General features: G+C 52.1%; 1 protein-coding gene across 14 annotated transcripts in view; it reads right to left on the bottom strand.

Moving 5' to 3' along the window:
- Positions 1-3,710: 3,710 nt before the first annotated feature.
- The window catches only part of PITPNM2 (phosphatidylinositol transfer protein membrane associated 2), a 135,427-nt gene continuing 124,743 nt past the window's right edge, over positions 3,711-14,394 (bottom strand). For all 14 annotated transcript variants that reach the window (XM_077308240.1, XM_077308243.1, XM_077308237.1 and 11 more), the window contains 6 exons: positions 13,766-13,882; positions 12,552-12,700; positions 12,114-12,263; positions 11,176-11,359; positions 10,310-10,438; positions 3,711-9,255 (listed from right to left, as the gene is read on the bottom strand). In XM_077308240.1, coding sequence (XP_077164355.1) covers positions 8,923-9,255; positions 10,310-10,438; positions 11,176-11,359; positions 12,114-12,263; positions 12,552-12,700; positions 13,766-13,882 — 1,062 coding nt within the window. In that variant the 3' untranslated portion in view covers positions 3,711-8,922. The remainder of the gene's footprint in view (positions 9,256-10,309; positions 10,439-11,175; positions 11,360-12,113; positions 12,264-12,551; positions 12,701-13,765; positions 13,883-14,394) is intronic.

Genomic DNA, 14,394 nt, shown 5'->3' on the forward strand with positions numbered 1-14,394 from the left:
GGGTGGAGGGGGCTGTCGTACGGATCCACCCTCTGCAGCTTGGCTCGCATGTCGAAAAACACACATCCGGCTCCCTAGGACAGTGTCCAATCACCCGCAAATGTCGTTGATTAAGCCTGAGCGACATGAAAAGGTATTTTTTGTTTTGTGTGCATGTGTGCGTTGCTGTTAGTGCTGGCCTTGAATCCGGTTTGTGCCTGGCTGCCTCCTGGAACCGGACCTCGGTGGTCCCCTCTTTGGGCAGCATCCCCCTCGTCTCTGACTGGCTTCGCGTCAGTGTGGCAGAGGCAGTAAAACCTGAGAGGGGGAAGGCGGCACAGACGAGTGGCCGTCCAACCAGACAGGACTCTCCTGCTAGCCTACGAGGACGGCCCTACAGACGTTCAGCGGCCTGTGGGCCCCTTCCCTTTGAGTCCCCGGGTGCGGATATCTAGCCTCTAATCTTCCCGGTCCCCAGGACACAATTCTAGCAAATTGCTGAAGGGCCTCTTGAGCCACAGAATGGACATTTCTTTGCCTGGCGGAACACTCTTCCTCAGGAGATCGGGGCCCTGCGGGACCAAAAACAATTCCGCTGGCCCTGCGATTCATGGCTGCTCCGCCAGGCCTACGGTTGAGGCCTATAGATTACCAGCCAAAGGGGCCTCTCTACACAGCGATCACATTGGAAAGGACGACGAGACGCCAGACAACGGCATCTGCGTAGCACCTTCTGCTCCCAACCAGTGTAGAGAGGGTAGTAGCTCCTAGGGCTTTTAATATAAATGGGTTTTGTTGGACTGATTTTGCAATTTAAATGTTTTACTCCATGGTTTAATATGTTGTGAGTTCCCTTGAGCCTTCGGGGAAGGGGCTGCAAAGAAATATTAAAATAAATCTCTCCACCAGACCCAATTCTAGCTAATAGCAGGAGGTCATCTTTAGCCAAGAATGGCCGTTTTTTGTCTGAGGGCTGAGCACCAAATTGTCCTGCATGGCCATGTAACTCCAGCCTCCCACTTCTATAAAAATACCTGCGCTGGGAACTTCACTCCTGAACAGCAGGATGTGGGTTAAGAATTAAGCGAGAGGACGGGAGCGGAGCATCCCTGGGAGGAAAGGCTGAAGCGCCTGGGTATTTTCAGTTCGGGGAAGAAATTACTAAGGAGGGAGCGCGATTTTTATAAAACGATGCATGGGGCAGAGAGGGTGGGCAAAGGGGACATTTTTCTCCCTCCCCCAAATGGCAGAGCTCCAGAGTATCTGATGAAGCCGATGGGCAGCAGATTTTGGAGGGATAAACGGAATGACAGCGTTTAAAATGTGGCATTTGTTGCCAGAGGATGGGGTGATGGCCACAGGAAGAAACAGCTTTAAAAGGAGTTTTGATTGATTCATGGAGCATAAGTCTTAGTAGCTACAAGGCGTGGTGGTTGACCTCTACGCCCCAGGCAACGTCAGGGGTAGGCCCCGGCCTCTGTGCCCTGTTGCTGGTCGCCCAGAAGAACTGGTTGACCACTGCTTGAGATGGAATTCTGGAGTAGACGGTCCCTTGTTGGTCTGATCTAGCGGGGCTCTTCTCAGGAAACGCAGGCAGGGTGATGCTCCAGGCCCCGAATTCGACAAGGAGCATAGCCACTGCTAGAATATGCATTTAAGGTTGTTTTTCTACACATGCTTTGTAATACGAGGGGATGGTGGGCGTTGCTTAGGCCAACAGCCATGGTCAAGCACAGTTTATTAAGCTGAGGGACCTCTGCCCATATTTTAGGGGCCATTTCCAGATGCCGCCATCCTGTTTAGGCAGAATTCTTTCCCGAGCAAACCTGATGATGAGGCATGCTATCTAGTCACAGCCCTTTGGACCGATGGCTGTCTCTGTGTCGTGACCCTGGGTTTCCTCGGTGGTCTCCTAGCTCAAGTACAAACCATGGTTGGTCCTGGTTAGCTTCCAAGATCTGACGAGCTCAGGGCAGGCAAACACCAAAAGGATTTTTTGAACTCTCCAAAGGAGGAAGAAACCCAAGAACGGGTCTGTTCACAAACGCTGCTCCTTTGGCAACAGTGTGGTGCTCAAGCAAACTTGTGTGGACTTCAGAATAGTCCATAACCATGTGAATTACTTCTGCCATCTGCTGGGGATCCCCTCTGCAACGTAGACTGACTTTTGCTGGCATTGTTCCGAAAGGAAAACTGAAGGGAGGAATGACCAAGGCAAGGTGGAATGCTGAAAACATTCTGTGAAACATCTGAGCTCCTTTGATTCCACCAGGAAAGGTGGCCGTGTGCTTAACTCCGTACAGCTCAGCTTGTGCCTCTGAAACGTTTGGCTTTGTTTCCAGAATCCGAGGCAGTGCTCCTGTTCAGGGTGGGCCACCTGACCCCGTCCTGCTAACGCGGCCTTATTGGAGGGAACGGAAACTGCTGACAGTGCGCCGATACAGCTAATGTGAAAGTGATCCATTAAAGCACCTTCCTTGAAAATGACCTGCTTTGTCTGGGGGAATTTTTGTTCCAAGAAAGGACTGGCCGGGCTGCCCTCGGCCCACTAAGGGACTCGTTGGCTCTGGTGGAAAAGGAGAGGGCAGGAAGGTTCGCTCTTAAACCAAGAAGGGCCTGCCCATCACACAGCTCAGGGGCAGAGTGTCTGCCTGACGGGCAGGAGGTCCCTCCAGGTTCAATCACCCAGCTGGCTGCATGCGGAGGAGGAGCAGGGAATCAAACCCGGTTCGCCAGATTAGAAGTCCGCACTCCTAACCACTCCACCAAGCCGGCTCAGGTTGTAAGTGAGGGTGAGAAAGAAGAGCTGGGGTTTTTTTGTACCCTGCTTTTCACTACCTGGAGTTCCAAAGCAGCTTACAATCACCTTTCCCTTCCTGTCCCCAAAACACACTGTGAGGGAGGGCCGAGAGGCTCTAAAGATAATCACTCTGCAAGAACTGTGACTAGCCCAAGGTCACCCAGCTGGCTGCAGGGGGAGGAGTGGCAGCCTTGTGCAGATCACACTGACCTTGATAGACTGAAGATCTGATTCAGGAGACGGCAGCTTCAAGCATCCAGTCCCACCGGGTCTGGCTCTCTGTCCTGGGATTCGGCAGTGATCCGCCTGCCCTGCCCTGCCCCAATGACACAGGCCAGTTGAGAGCACATCCTGAGCTCACGATATCTTTACAGCAACTCTGCGAAGCGGCAGACCAAAGTTCGAGTCCCGGGACACCTTGAAGACCAAAGCTTTATTCCAGGTATGAGCTTTCAGGGGAACACACCCTTCTTTAGGTGTCAAAGTGTCTTTCTGCATAAAAGCTTACCCCCAGAATGAAACTTGGTAGAGTCTTTGAGGTGTCCCTGGACTTCAACTCTGTCCTGCTGCTTCAGACCAAGATGGTGCCTCTTCCTGAATCTCTCTGTGAAGCAGGTAAGCTTTGAGGAGTCGGCTCATGCCTACGCTAGCCAGACACGGATTTCGGGGTGTGCACTTGGACTCTCTCGCGAAAACATGACTTAGCTCTGTCCTGCAAGCCAAGGCATCCCCTCTCCCGGCACTTTCTGTTTGCACACTGTCTGGGTATCGGACAGCGTGGGAAGATCATTGCCCTCCCTCCTTGCTTGCCAGGGAAAGGACTGGCTGGACTGGGCCTGGCTGAGGAAGGCAAGGCTCCCCTCTGCCACCCTTCACTGTGGGTACCTCCTTCGAGTGACCGAGAGCCCTGCCAAGAAAGCAGACGTGGTGGTGAGACTGCCCATTGGTTTTAATTGGTGTTAACATACAAGTGACAACCGTATACAAAGCACATCCAGGTAGCAGGACGAGGTGGCAGGAACAGCACGGAGAAGGGAGTCGCACGGCTAGGGGTGGCCGCTGGATGGAAGGAGACCGACAGCATCATGCACACAAACACAGGGACAGGACGATGGGACGCCGGGCTCAGCTGGACTCCAGGGGGTCCCCTCCCTCTCGCGCCGACCCCACCATGGTGCCTTGGCCACTTCCCTTCTGCTGACCCTGCCCCAGCTGTTACCGTAAAGCCTATTTTCCCAGTCTGATGGAACGAACAGGACAGAATACAAAATGACAAGTCGGGAACAAACCCCCCCCCCCCGAGGGCTCAAAGACGTGAGGGGAGTGACGAAAACTTGTAAGGCTTTCGGAACTAACAGGAAACCGCAGCGACGGCCAAGATACCTGAACAAGAGGGGCGACTCCGGTTAAGACTCGGTTAATCAGGACGACCTGCCGGGAGGAGCAGGGGGCTGGTCTGCACCATCACCCCCTTGGGCAGCCAGCCTTCTTTGAACTCGCATTAGGACACTGTAAACATCCTTCAGAGACGGGGAGGGGTGTCTTCATCAAAAGGGACTACGGAGCCGATTCAGCCTAGGAGAACTGGAGATGTTCTGGAACGCAAAGGCTGGGGGGGGGGGGCAGGCCTTTCAGTACGAGGCAGACCCTAATGAACAATCCTTCAGAACTAAGAAAGTCATGCAGACATCCAGCTCTGTTTTGGGAACCCTTCTTGTCTTTCCAGCCTGCAAAATTCACAATAGGTTGGCAAGTTTGGGGTTGAGTGAGGCCACGAGAGTGAGGCCACGCCTCGCTAAATCTGCCTCTCCCCCCCCCCCCCGCCTGCCCTGGCTTTTTGGCAGCTTGAAGCTTTTGGTCTTGGCAGCTGTTATGGCTCAAATGGCGACTTGGGGGGACCAAGCGGTGGGAGCGTGTCTAGCCCCCAAATAGGATGCCATCCTGCAAGATGGCCTTAAGGTGTTTGACTGAGGGGAAATCGTTCAGTCATTCCTCACCACCATGTTTCTCTGCGGAACCTCACTGAGCTGCAGCTAATGGAGAACTTGAAAATAGCAGCCCGTCTGCATACAGTCTGTGTTTTGAGGGGGAACCCCCCCCCCAATTATATTCCACAATGGCTCAAAATGATGTGACGGGAATACACGATGCCAACTCTAGGCCCTGTGCATTGATTCTGTTTCATCTCTTGCACACAGGGAGGGACAAGAAGGGTTGGCTGAGAACCCATGATCTGCGATGGTCCTCTGTAGAAGTGCAAAGCTTGTCGGAGAACCCCCCCCCCTCCATGGCTTCAGGCTCAGTCATCACTGCCAGTTAGAAATTCGCTCATCTGACGGTGAAGATCCACACACTGTGAAAATTCTTCTAAGAGCCATTCTGCGGGATCCCTGCCAAATACACACCACCGTCCCACCAACGGGGATGGGTAGGGGTCCTAAATATTCACAGGGGGGGGGGCTTGAATAAATCCCCGGCCAAATACCACTTTGTACCCCTTATTACTTTTCGTTGGGGGGCAGGGGGAAGAAACCTATCCCAAGTTTCATGGGAAGCATATCGGGGAGATGAAAGGTAGGATTTATGCAATTAAAAATGCAGGATTTGCAGAAGATCAACATATCTCGAAAGATTCCAGAGACCCTCTCAGAGTTGCTTGTGCCGAATCTGCTCTTATTCAGCCGACACCTATTCACACAACTGCTGGGCTCTCACGAGTCGAAACGGGGGGTGTCATTAGCACAGTCGGGCACTCCAAAAGAAACCCACCGTCCCTTCCCCAAGGACACTGAGCCGAGAGGACGAAACACCCTTGTAATACTGAAGAGGAAACAAGTGACCTTAGACATCATACAGAACTGAAGCAAACCAGAGAGTCCAATTCGATGCACCCCACTCTAGCCTCACGGAGTGTGCCTGTTTTATCTTACAAATGGCTTTAAACGAAATTGGTGCATTTGGCCAGAAAGGGGCTTGGTGTGCCAGCCTCCTCCCCAGCCCCCAATCTACTCTCCAGATTGATTCTGGGAAACCAACCTCCAGGCCTGTGCTCCAATAGACTTATTGCTATTGTGTGCGCAATTCGATGGGTGCAGCAAGCTGATCTCCCAAAATACAGGACGAGACAAAGTGGGGAAGGGATGGGGAGAAGGGCCGCTGACCGGCTGTGAAACCCAGCCGGATTTTTTAATTAAAAACAAACTAAAAAAGGGAACCAGCCCAGCCCACAGCCTCTTCTCTTGACCCCTGCTTGCATCATCCCAATATTATTGCAATGGCAAAGAAAAGTGCTGAATAGAGAGGGTTTCAGCTCCTGAAATGTGGACCCCCCCCCCCGGTAGGGATCAAAGAGGGAGGACTGGCTGGACAGTTGGCCAAGGCGGGGCCACCACAGGGACGATTGTCATTGGATGATTCGTTTCCGATACGGACAGACGACAGGCGGTTAGAAGGCTGCGTCCCAAGCATCCTTTCATAGTTCCATTAAAGTTTGTTCGTAAAAATCATCATGGTTTCGTATGTAATGCCTGAAATTGAGGGGGATGATCGGTTTCAAACCCTTAATAACAAACCCTGTTTCTTTCCTGCCAGACCCAATGGCTTCACGTAAAATAAATAACTTTCACAGCATATACACTCCCCGTCCTCCCCTCCCGCCCAGGAAACATTTACAGGGCCTCCCGCGCTGTGATACCTAGACACATGCGCACACAAGGGAAAGATGCCGAGCTTGTCCTTGACAATGTTCGCTCTGCACCTCGACTTGGGAACCGTTCGGAGGGTGAGCTGGCCGCGTCCAGATTTTGGTAACCACATTGTCCTTTTCATGATTACGGTCTGGATCGCGTTTCGGGACAGGCTAGGGAGGGCGGGACGGCTGGGTGGCACACGCACGGTCCACTGTGTGCCTGCCAATTCCTAGGACGTTAATCCATGTTGCTCCGCTCCCTCCCCCCGTGCTCTGGATGTACATTCACAGGAACTGTGCTGAGAAGGGAGGGAGGCCAACAGTCATCCCCCCCACAACACCAGTAGTAAAAAACCTGCAAGAACCTTCTTGTCGACTTCATGAGAGACGAGCAGCTTTGAACCTTGCAGTATGGCTACGTAAACCGCCGAGACAGGCTGAGGGCTGCAAACGTCCAAAAGAGCCGAGGCTTCCACGGGGAGCCGTATTTTCCTTTCTTCCGGAGAATCACGCCCACTTCGATGGCACGCACCGTAGAAATTCGGTGTCGGAATCCCAGTGGCGACCCAGATGTAAGTGCTGCCGTCCTTCTTTTCTGCCTGGATGAGTTGTCAGGAGCCCTGCCGTGGCTTGAAAGAGGGCTGCCTTCACAGTGCTTAGTATTTTGAGGGGAACTGGGGGATAACAGCCTAGGAAACAAGCTGTTGCATTTAGAAAAAAATTCTCTTTTATGTAGAAGAGCCTCGTAGAGTAGAAAGTGGGACGGCTGGTCGGAAGCAGGAGAGGAAAAAGGGGGATGCGACACCAGGAGGAGGGGGGAGGACGCCTGTGCAAATATTTTAAAAAGCCAGAAGTTCTAGGCAAGACAGGGTAACCCTGACGTTTGGCGGACGGGTCTCCCTTTCACCCAGGATGATGGGGACAAGGAAAGGGAGGTCCCTTGGCAGCAGCTGGAAATTCTGGATCTGTGGGTGGGGGAATTTGGGGGCTTTCAGGTAGACGGTTCTTTGTAGGCACTTTCCCCTTTTGTGTCCTTTGTGCGGGTCCCTCCCTTTCTGCAGCCGCGGAGAGAGGGCACTGTGGAGAGTCTCCTCTGAGACAGGTTCCCAAATGATCTAAAGATATAACAAGTCCCTCAGGTGAAACTGGCTGCAGGACGGAGTGATGTGCTTCCTGTTCATCTCCAGGGGAGTAATCCTGAACCCCTCCACCGGGGTCCATGGCCGCGTGCGTGCCTGCCTGTGTGCCGGTTTCGCAACGTTTAACCGCCGTGCGCCAGAAACGGGGAGGGTGCAACTTCCGTAAAGCAGTAACAGGCCTCCTCTTCAGAACATTTTTTTCCCCAGTGCAAACTAAACAAGAGACTATGAGGTTTTACAGCTGCGGAACTACAGTTGACACGAGACAAAACAAAACAGGGTCCTGTTGTTGGCCAATTGGCTTTAGCAAAGGAGGGAGGGAGGGAGGGAGGGTTTGGTTCCCCATTTACGGCTGACTGTAAGGAAGAGGAGAATTTGGACGTTGCTTTTTTGTCTTGTTTTAAAGAATGTGAAAATGTCACTCAAGAAGTGGTTTGAAGCTTGGCAAGGGTGAGTTCCCAAAAGGCTTCTGGTAAACTAATCATGTCTGGTGAATCCACCACCCACCCCAGCCCCTCCCCCCCTCCCAGGGTTCAGGACCCTCCAAGAGCTCATGTCTTGTTCCTAAGTGAGTGCCAGTCATCTTCTAAAAACCCGCCCGAATGTTGCTTTCCTGTGATTTTATTGTTTTAAAGAAACCACCCACCAGCTGGACATCCGATTCCGTGGGGATGTGGGGACGGCCTGGCTTGCATGGCTTTTCCCCCGTGACAAATGCGCCCTGACCTCTGTGTCTTGGTGGAAACAGAGCCATTTCCAGAACTGCGGAAACTCAGCTGTTCCTTGCCCTTACCCGGCATCACTGCCCGGTGGCATCCATGCCGACAGCAAAGGAGACTCGCGGGAAGGCTCCTCTCCCACGCTCTTTTGGCCCCGCCTCCTGCCTGGCGCCCGAGTGCCCCCCCTTCTATTGCAGCTTTCTGACGGGTGGCTAAAGAAGCTGAGGAGGCACCTATTTACAACTGCTGAACCTGGATAAGAAAAGGGAGGCAGGGAGGAGCGTGGGCTGCAGCCGGAGACGGTCGAGATCCTCGTTTTCCCTCTCCCGACGCCCTTTGTGGCAAAAGGCCTTCCTCTTCCCTTTCGGACAGTGCTTTCCCACCCGGCGCCCTTGCCGGAAGGCTTGCCCGCTTTGCGTGGGGAGAAGAAACGCACGCTGTCCTCCTCTCTCAAAGCTATCGCCGTCTCGCTGGTAATGAGTAGCACCATTTTTGCCCTTTTTTGTCCCACACCGTCGGCCTCGGTTCTTCCACTGCGTCGGCTTCTGCTTCTGCCGCGGTCATCCGCGGCCACCTGTTGCTGGAACTCGGCCCCCTCTATTTCTGCCCGAGGGCTCCGGGTTCGAGTTTGGTGGGCGCGCTCCTGCCCCAACACCCTGTGGCCAGGCTCATGGTCCTTTGGCTGCGCTCCCGGTCGCTCTCCGACTGGCTCTGTGTCCGCTCCGGCCTGTGGCTGGTGCCCCCGCTGGCCGCCATAGGCTGGGACGAGATGGTGCGCAGCAAATGGTTCCGCTTGCGCAGGAATTCGGTCTGGCTAGGAAGGCCGAAGCTGCCTTTTCGAAGGGCCATCCTGGTGGTGTTCTTGGCAGGCCGGGAGCGATGGGTGTATTCCAGCTGGGCAAGGTGAGCTGCATATCCCTCGGTGATGAACTGAAAAGTTAAAGAACGATTTCTTTTAAAAAACAGGAGCAAAACTGACTGAGAAAAAAAAATTATGTATTCCAGAACTCCAATCTGAATGTAATTTCACAGCAATGTGTTCAGATGTTATTGAAAATGACTACAAGGAAGTATTTGCCAAATCCAGCAACTGGTCCAGGAAACTGGCTCGGAGAGGTATCTAAATTGAAAGGTCACATAATTATTAGGAAGACTGTCTCCTCCTCTAGCAAGGATCACAGTTTTACCTGACTCTTGCCCTGTTCAGGAAACTGGGAAATCTAGCAAAAAACCCACTAGAGGCAAAAATAATTTGATATTCCTTTTAGGTGCAAACCTGTCTCCTTAATCTATCCTTTTATCAACAAGCACTTCACAAAAGGAGAAACATTTTCCCTAAAAAATACAAAACAAAACACACCCTAAATTTGGCAAAGATAGACAAAATTCCCTCCAAACTATACACAAACAAAATTTCTCCCAAGGAACTTCCTGGATAGAGTCTATTTCAAACCGAGTCTTTGTCAGGAATACTTCTATAATATTATCTATACTTTTATAATATACAAAAGATACAAAAATGTATGTTTTGTGCATTATAGATATATATAATTTTCTGTATCTTTTTGCTTGCATTTACCCTCATTTGCTAGAATGCCAAAAGGTGCCCACAGAATCACAAAGGCTGGGGACCCCCAGTCTAGAGTGGGAATTTAGGAGGTGTTATTTTGGTACCCCGCTTTTGACTGCCCAAAGGAGTCTCAAAGCGGCTTACAATCGCCTACCCTTCCTCTCCCTCCATAACAGACACTGAGAGAACATTGACTGGCCCAGGGTCACCCAGCTGGCTGCACAAGGAGCGGGGAATCAAACCTGATTCTCCAGATTAGAGGCTGCTGCTCTTACCCACGACACCACGCTGGCTTCCCAAGCCCCACTGAAACAGCGCATTCACAGCGACGGGGTTCGGACACGCGGCACCCCCAGCCAAGAGCTGCTTTGGCCGTCCCTTTTCCCACCCGCGTTGGGAGGCTGACACCGTTACCTGGCATTGGTTCTGCAGCTTCTTGGTTGGCCGTCCGACGATGTAAATCTGGGAGGGCGGCAGGTTGATGGAGGAGTAGACGGAGATGTCCTTAGTGGACCCGTAGGCCGCATGGATCTTCATGTAGACCTGCGGGGAACCAAGAGCAGGGTGACGCCAGACAGAACAAGCCCTGGGGCGGAGGTTTCAGGGCGGGGGCACCTTTAAGACGCACACGGGTTTATTCAAGGTAGCTTTTGTGTGTAAGCACACTTCAGATAGAGTGAAATAGAATTTCCTCAACCATTATACATAGGGAGGGCGGGGTTTGTTGCCAGAAAAGGTTAGTTACAGCCACGATACATAACAAACGGGGCGATTGCAGCCGAGAGCGGATTGAGGCTGCTGATAAGATCTGTGTAGGGCAATAAATTAGCACACAAATTTATTCCATGCCATCCACAGATCTTATCAACCCCCTTCATCCAACCTCTTAATCCAAAGTAAATAAAAATAAGACAAAGATAACGTTGCAAAATATGACAAAGGAAGAAGAAGAGTTGGTTCTTATATGCCGCTTTTCTCTACCCAAAGGAGTCTCAAAGCGGCTTCCAATCGCCTTCCCTTTCCTCTCCCCACAACAGACACCCTGTGAGGTGGGTGAGGCTGTGAAAAGCCCAAGATCACCTAGCTGGCTGCATGTGGGGGAGCGCAGAATCGAACGCAGCTCACCAGATTAGAAGTCTGCACTCCTAACCGCTACGCTACACAAGACTGCAACCCAGGTATGGATGCAAACGTGGCTGGCCCTGGGGAGCAGCATCCTGAGCCCTTTCCGAGTTCTATTTGCCTCCTGCTCAAGCTCCGCCCCCCCCCCCCCCGCTTACGTCTGTGATGAGGGACTTGAGGAAGTTGGCCTTGTGCCGCAGCGGGTCGTGGACCAGCCCATCGCAGAAGGAGACAATCCCGTGAGGGAAGTTGTGCTGCGCCAACCAAGCCACCACCCTCTGCTTCTGCATGTCGGGGCGGCCTGTGACGTAGATGATGAGGTAGCCGAGGTCTTGCCAGTGCCTGAGGAAGAGGGAAGGAGGAGGGGAGTTAACGGGCATGAGGCAGAACACAGCAGAGGGACGCCCTTTCACCGGGTTTTCGCCACCGTGGCACAAAGTGCTGGCCTGGATGGGCCATTGGCCTGATCCAAAATGGCTTCTCTAATGATCTCATGTTCTCTGCCCAAGTCTTTGTTTGTTGGCGCATCGACATGTGCTGCTTTTTTCGGCACTTGGGACAACCAAGACTGCTCAGTCCCGCCTTGAAGAGTCACGATTTGGGGAGGAGGGGGGAGTTTGTGCTGCTTGTAAACAAGACCACTGGATAGTTCTGGAAGGGTTTCCCAAACAGGTGGGAGTTAATTAATTTTTTGTAGATTTAAAAAAATTGTTAAACGTTATCAGGTGATGTTGACCCATATATGATTGTGTTGACCCACCCACCCCCTCCCGAGATGGCCAACAGTGGAGGGGTTTGAAAGAGGGGTGCCCCAGGTGGGCATGTCCACAGCTCTGCTTTCCAGCCGTATTCTGCACCCTTGTGCCACTTCTGGGGTTTTTTGAAACCTGAAGAAGGCTTCAGGGGTTTCTCAATGGGGAAAAAAGCCGAGATCAAGGCAGATCAAGAAAGTAGCTCCTTAATAAACTACTTTGGAAAGAGTATGAAAAAGTCTCAGCTCGTTTTGCCGCATTCTCTCTCTTGTGCGCAGGGGCCCCATCCGTTTCTGCTGCTGCTGTCAGCCTAGCGAACATGGCCCTTCCTCAGGTTCTCCCACCTTACTACATCCACTGCTCCAGCCCGAACTTTAGGGTCGCTGCCCATGATGGAGACGCTGGCCGCGAAGGAGCCGTCGATGCTGAAGACCACAAATTCAGTGCCCTTGGGCAGAATAGTGATGTAGCTGTCGGCAAACGTGTGGTCACCCCTAAAGAGAACGGAGGACGAGTCAGTTGTCTTGCTGCAATCACTAAGATTCCAATGGGTAGCCGTGTTGCTCTGAAGCAGCACAATAAAAGCAGAGTCCAGTAGCTCCTTCAAGACCAACAAAGATTTATTCAAGGCATGAGCTTTCAAAGAGTGCTTGCACTCAAAAGCTCATGACTTGAATAAATCTTTGTTGGTCTCTGATTTTATAAGACTGGAAAATGCCTCTTCTCTGACCTGGATAGCCCAGGATTTTTTTGTTGTTGTTTGAGGATTATGGAGAACTCACCTGACCACCATTTTCACAGGGTACACGCCAATCCCCAGACGCTTGTTCTCTGGGATGACGTAGCAAACCCTCCCACTGCTGTTGCTGATTTCTGTGTCGAAGTAAACCCACTCTCCCGAGGGGGGCTGAGTCATGATGTGAATGTCCACCTGGATCACAAATGGGGACCAAAGAAGAACGATGCAAAGTCAGCAAAGTGCATAGCAATGAACAGTTCAGCAAAACAGACTTTTCTGAACTCTCATAAGAATGTCAGAAGAGCCCTGCTGGGTCAGACCAACAGTCCATCTAGTCCAGCATCCTGTCTCAAACAGTGGCCAAGCAGTTCCTCTCTGGAGGGCCGGCAACAGGGCAGAGAGGCCAAGGCCTTCATAAGAACAGCAGAAGAGCCCTGCTGGGTCAGACCAGGGATCCATCTAGTCCAGCCTCCTGTCTCACACAGGGGCCAACCAGTTCCTCTGGAGGGCCAGCAACAGGGCATGAAGGCTGAGACCTTCCTAAGGACATCAGACAAGTCCTACTGGATCAGACCAATTGCCCATCCAGTCCAGCATCCTGTCTCACAGGGTGGTCAGATAGTTCCTCTGAGGTCCAACAACAGGGCAGAGAGGCCACTGTAACTCGGTCAGCAGAATGTTTTTAGTTGAACTTTCCTCACTGGAAAATCTAGAGAATTCATGAACTTCTTGGCTTCAGGAAGCAGATGAATTATGCTAATGTCAGTCAGCCGCATAGTTTTAAACAGCCGATTAGCACAGATCACATGATGTGACGCCTCTACAATTTTATTAAATACAAGCTTGACAGTTGGTGAGAGTAGGACTTGTCAACATTTATAAGATGATGATGAAGAAGAGTTGGGTTTTGTACCCAGCTTTTCACTGCCCAAGAGAGTCTCAAAGCGGCTTCCAATTGCCTTCCCTTCCTCTCCCCTCAACAGACCCCCTGTGAGGGAGGTGGGGCTGAGAGAGCTCTGAGAGGACTGTTCTGTGAGAACAGATCTTAACAGGACTGTGACTAGCCAAGTTCACCCAGCTGGCTGCATGTGGAGGCGGAGTGGGGAATCAAACCCAACCCTCCAGATTAGAAGCTGCCGCTCTTAACCGTGACCCCAAGCTGGCTCCACCCCTGACCCACGTTGCCCTAAAAACGTGCATTTGTGACAATACAGTGCAGATTGAGATTGTTTTAGATGAGATGAGTTCTCTACAAACCTTCTCCCCTGTGAGCGTGACCATATCTAAGGGTCCGTACACAAACCTCCCGTTTAACACCTGGAGTCCGTCCTCGTTGGCAACGGCATCATTGATCCTGTGGTTGGCTGTGACATTCTGTAACGAGACAGAAAGGACTTTATTTGAAATATTAATGCCCCGTCTTTCCGCCATTACGAAGGCAGCTTACAAATTATAACCGTGCAGCGCTATGACACAAAATCCATTGCATGAAAGTGGCAGAGTTGTTATTATGCGATGCTGGAGACATTTGTCTCCAGCAAGGGCAAACCGAAGCTATTCTGCTCTGCATCACTGGCAGTATGAAGATGAGAGCGTGGCTCAGTGGGGAGGGCCGTGGCTCAGGGGCAGAGCCGCCGCTTGGCATGCAGAGGGTCCCAGGTTCAATCCCCAGCGTCTCCCGTTAAAAGGACTGAGAAACAACTTGCACCCCCAAACCGGAGGCCAGGCAACCCCCTGCGCCCAGACCGAACAAGGAGCTGGATGGGGACAGTGGGCCACCGGGAACAGCCCCTGGGAAGCTGGGGTTCTCTTGGTGCTTAGTGGTGGCGGCAAGTAGATGGCTTACGGAGACCCCATGGCGTTTTCAAGGTGACAGATGCTCAGAG

This window comes from Paroedura picta, chromosome 13, assembly GCF_049243985.1.
Source record: "Paroedura picta isolate Pp20150507F chromosome 13, Ppicta_v3.0, whole genome shotgun sequence".
Taxonomy (NCBI): Eukaryota; Metazoa; Chordata; class Lepidosauria; order Squamata; family Gekkonidae; genus Paroedura; species Paroedura picta.